Genomic DNA, 3,520 nt, shown 5'->3' on the forward strand with positions numbered 1-3,520 from the left:
TTGTTTAATAATATGTGAATAATTTTAACTTAGAATAGTTACTTGCGTGTATAACTCTAAAGTGATATGAACTGTATAGTACAATGTTTTTATATTTCATTTTTATACATAGTATAATTTATTTTTATACGTATGAATCATTTTTATTAATTTTTTTTAATTATATGCAAAAAAAAAGTTAATTACACACATATTTTAAACTTTAGCAATATTACATTTAATATTTTTCTTTATTTTAACTTTTTTAGATTTATAATTTTATATAATAATATTATATCTTATATTTTTTAATCTTGATTTTTATACAAATATATTATATGAAAATAATTAATTGTTTTTAATATCTTAAAAGTATAAAAAGTATTCATAAGACAAGTCATGCGGTAACAAATTAAATTTTTGTTTATATAAATTTTAAGATAATTACACAAAAGTTAATAAATTTATTATTTTTAGAAGAAGTTGATAAATTTACTACGATATCTTGCGATTTGATATCTTGCATGGCCCTTCCTCTCTCTTTCTCAAATTAAAATTTCTTGACAATGGATGTTTCCCCGCACCGCACGTAACGTAACCATATCTATATATTATTCATAACGAATGAGAGGTGTGTAATTTTATTTTATTTTATTTATTTTTAGAAAATATATTGTTCGTCCATAAATCATACAGTATTTATTAATAATATGATAATATATATTATTCATAACGAAGACAAAACATATATATAATAATAACCACATGATCCGCGGGTGCCTAAATTTATTATCTTTATAAATTTGACAATACTTCAAATACTAATATATTATTTAGGGCAACAACATCACACAAAGTGAAGATAATGTACAGTACGATAACGCTGATAACAAAAAAAAAAAAAAAAAAACTCACAGCAATAATCACTTCAAGAACAAAAACATGTATAACTTGGCTTAATTAAAATGGAAAGGTTTTTGGTTTAAGGAGAAGTGGTACTTTCTTTGAGACAACAAGTCCAAATACCTCGCTCATATCTACATCTAGTGTATCAGGCAACTTCCAATCAAACCAATAAAGAAGACTAGCAAGCACATACTCAATAGAAGCAATTCCAAAATTCATCCCAGGACATCCTCTTCTCCCAAAACCAAATGGAATAAACTGAAAGTATTCTTGACCTTTAAAATCAACTTGACTATTTTCAAATCTCTCTGGCAGGAACTCTTCAGGCCGTTCCCAAAATCTAGGATCTCTTTGCATTGCCCATGCATTGATATATACCATTGTTTTTGCTGGAATATCAAATCCTTTCAGTTTTACATTAGACATTGTTACTCTAGGAGGCAAAAGAGGAGTAGGCAGATGTAACCTTAGCGTTTCTTTGACTACACATTTTAGATACTGCATTTGACTAATATCATTCTCTTCCACTTTTGATTTATGACCTACAACTGTCCTCACTTCTTCTTGTACTTTTTTCATTATGATCGGATTTCTTACAAGCTCTGACATGGCCCATTCTAATGCCGCCGCAGTTGTATCAGTACCTCCCACAAACATGTCCTATATAAAATAATTGTTGGAATGAAATTTTCATGAAACTTGTTCACAATTCACTCATTTGTCAACGAAGAATTAAAAATTATCAAATGAAAAGTAAAAGCCTTTTTATATTTTATTAACTTAAAAGATACTATAAATTTTATACTTAAGCAATTAGAATGACTAAATAAAGATAATGCTTATTAACTGCCTAAAAAGTTCAAATATCTTAACAATGAATAATGACCTATCATTCTAATAGAGCGACGTGCAAAATATTGTTCAAAAATTATTAGATACTGTCAAAAACCATAGAATACATATACCACTTTAATCACAGGAAGAAGATTGATAGAATTTTCAAATATAATTGAAACCTAAAGAAAGGACGAAATAAATAGAGAAAAGTATATGATCTGACAAAAAGAAAAACACAAAAAAAAATATAAAAAAGATGTTAAACATGTGTTTATAATATATGATGGTGTTCTTGTTTAGTTATATGGAAATAGAGCTATCCAATCTTTATAGGTTGATCAATATTATTTTAAGGTGTCATTTATATACGTGAAATTTTGTTCTTTAGACTGAGGGAGTAGATTTGTTTAGGAGACAGAAATATAGTGATATAGGAAAGGGAGGGTGAAGATAGATACCGTTAAAAGTGCTTTGATATCAGTTTTGGTGAGCTCAAAGCTGAGCATGCTATCCTCTTGAAGTTGAAGGAGGATATCCACAAAGTCTTTCCTTTTGGAGTGTTGACCTTTCCTTTTCTCAGCCAAATGTTCTGCAATTGCCGTATCAAACAAAGCATCCATTGCTCCAGCAGTGGCCTTGTATTTCTGAATTTTTCCAGTGAGAACATCAATCCAACCCAACCATGGGAAGTAATCTCTCACTGTGAAAGCTGTGAGATGAATCATAGCCTCCCTCGCTAAATTTTTCACACTGTTGTTACCATCTCTTGTAAAGCTCCTTCCAAGAGCACACTTACACACAATATTATTAGATGTTGACATAAGCATCTCACTTAGATTCACGTAACTTGCATCACTGGAGCTTGCTTCACGAAGCTTATTCACCAACTCCGCAACTTCCTCTTCCCTGATGGCACGAAATGATTGCACCCTTTTCGTGCTCAGAAGTTCAAGGACGCATATTTTTCTTTTCTGTCTCCACTTGTCTCCATAGCTTGCAAAGCCAACGTCCGCGCATCCATAGAGTAAGATTTTTGCAGCAGTGTTGTGTGGTCGGTCAGAAAAAGCTAGGTCGTAAGTTTTGATTATTTCCATGGCAACATCTACAGATGACACCACTAGGGTTGGAGTTTGCATCTGCCCCAACTGCAGCATCATCATTTCACCATATTTGAGAGAGAGATCTCGAAGAGATCGATGTGGTAGTGTTCCAAACTGATGAATATTGCCGATGATTGGAATTTTGGGGGGAGATGGAGGCAGTTTCAAATTGGTTTCTGGTTTGGTTCTTCTTGCGAGCTTAAACAGTAACAGGACACTGATGAAGAAAGAAAGAGATAGATAGAAGGTAGAAGAAAACACTTCGTAAGGCCATTGTTTGAGTAGAGCCATTCTTTTTCGAACCACATCTGGCAGTGTCAAGTCCACGCAACATTTATAAGCATACATGATACACAGGAGTGGAACATGGCTGTCTTTGTTGCTGTTTTTGTCTTCTTTGTTAATTTGTTTTTTTATTAAATGATTACTCTTTTACTCTTCATTATTTATTTGTTTTTATTAAAATTTCTTACAAGGCTTAGCTAGCTTCCAAATACATGCTATACAATAATGATAGTGAATATTCCTTCAGATTCACATTTAAGTAAAAATATGGCCTTATAAGTTGTAATTAAATATAAATAAATTTAACTAGCTTTATTATATTTAAAGTTATTATTTTTAAAATATATATCATTTTATTTTATTTTTTATTCGTAATAACTTATTTTTATTTATGATGATAAGTTCCAATGAAA

General features: G+C 30.7%; 1 protein-coding gene across 1 annotated transcript; it reads right to left on the reverse strand.

Moving 5' to 3' along the window:
- Positions 1–789: 789 nt before the first annotated feature.
- Positions 790–3,175, reverse strand: LOC114412009 (cytochrome P450 71A1-like). Its single transcript, XM_028375768.1, has 2 exons — positions 2,181–3,175; positions 790–1,545 (listed from the first exon to the last, which is right to left on the reverse strand). Exons 1-2 carry the CDS (start codon positions 3,168–3,170, stop codon positions 940–942), a joined length of 1,596 nt encoding a protein of 531 aa, XP_028231569.1. The 5' UTR covers positions 3,171–3,175; the 3' UTR covers positions 790–939.
- Between the last annotated feature and the right edge of the window lie 345 nt (positions 3,176–3,520).

The sequence above is a fragment of the Glycine soja genome, chromosome 5, assembly GCF_004193775.1.
Source record: "Glycine soja cultivar W05 chromosome 5, ASM419377v2, whole genome shotgun sequence".
NCBI lineage: Eukaryota > Viridiplantae > Streptophyta > Magnoliopsida > Fabales > Fabaceae > Glycine > Glycine soja.

Bases quoted from the DNA above. Each gene is read 5' to 3' on its own strand.
- LOC114412009 (XM_028375768.1), bottom strand. From the start codon at position 3,170: ATGTATGCTTATAAATGTTGCGTGGACTTGACACTGCCAGATGTGGTT. The intron at 1,546-2,180 runs GTATCTATCTTC...TATTTTATATAG, and splicing joins ATATCAAAGCACTTTTAACG to GACATGTTTGTGGGAGGTAC.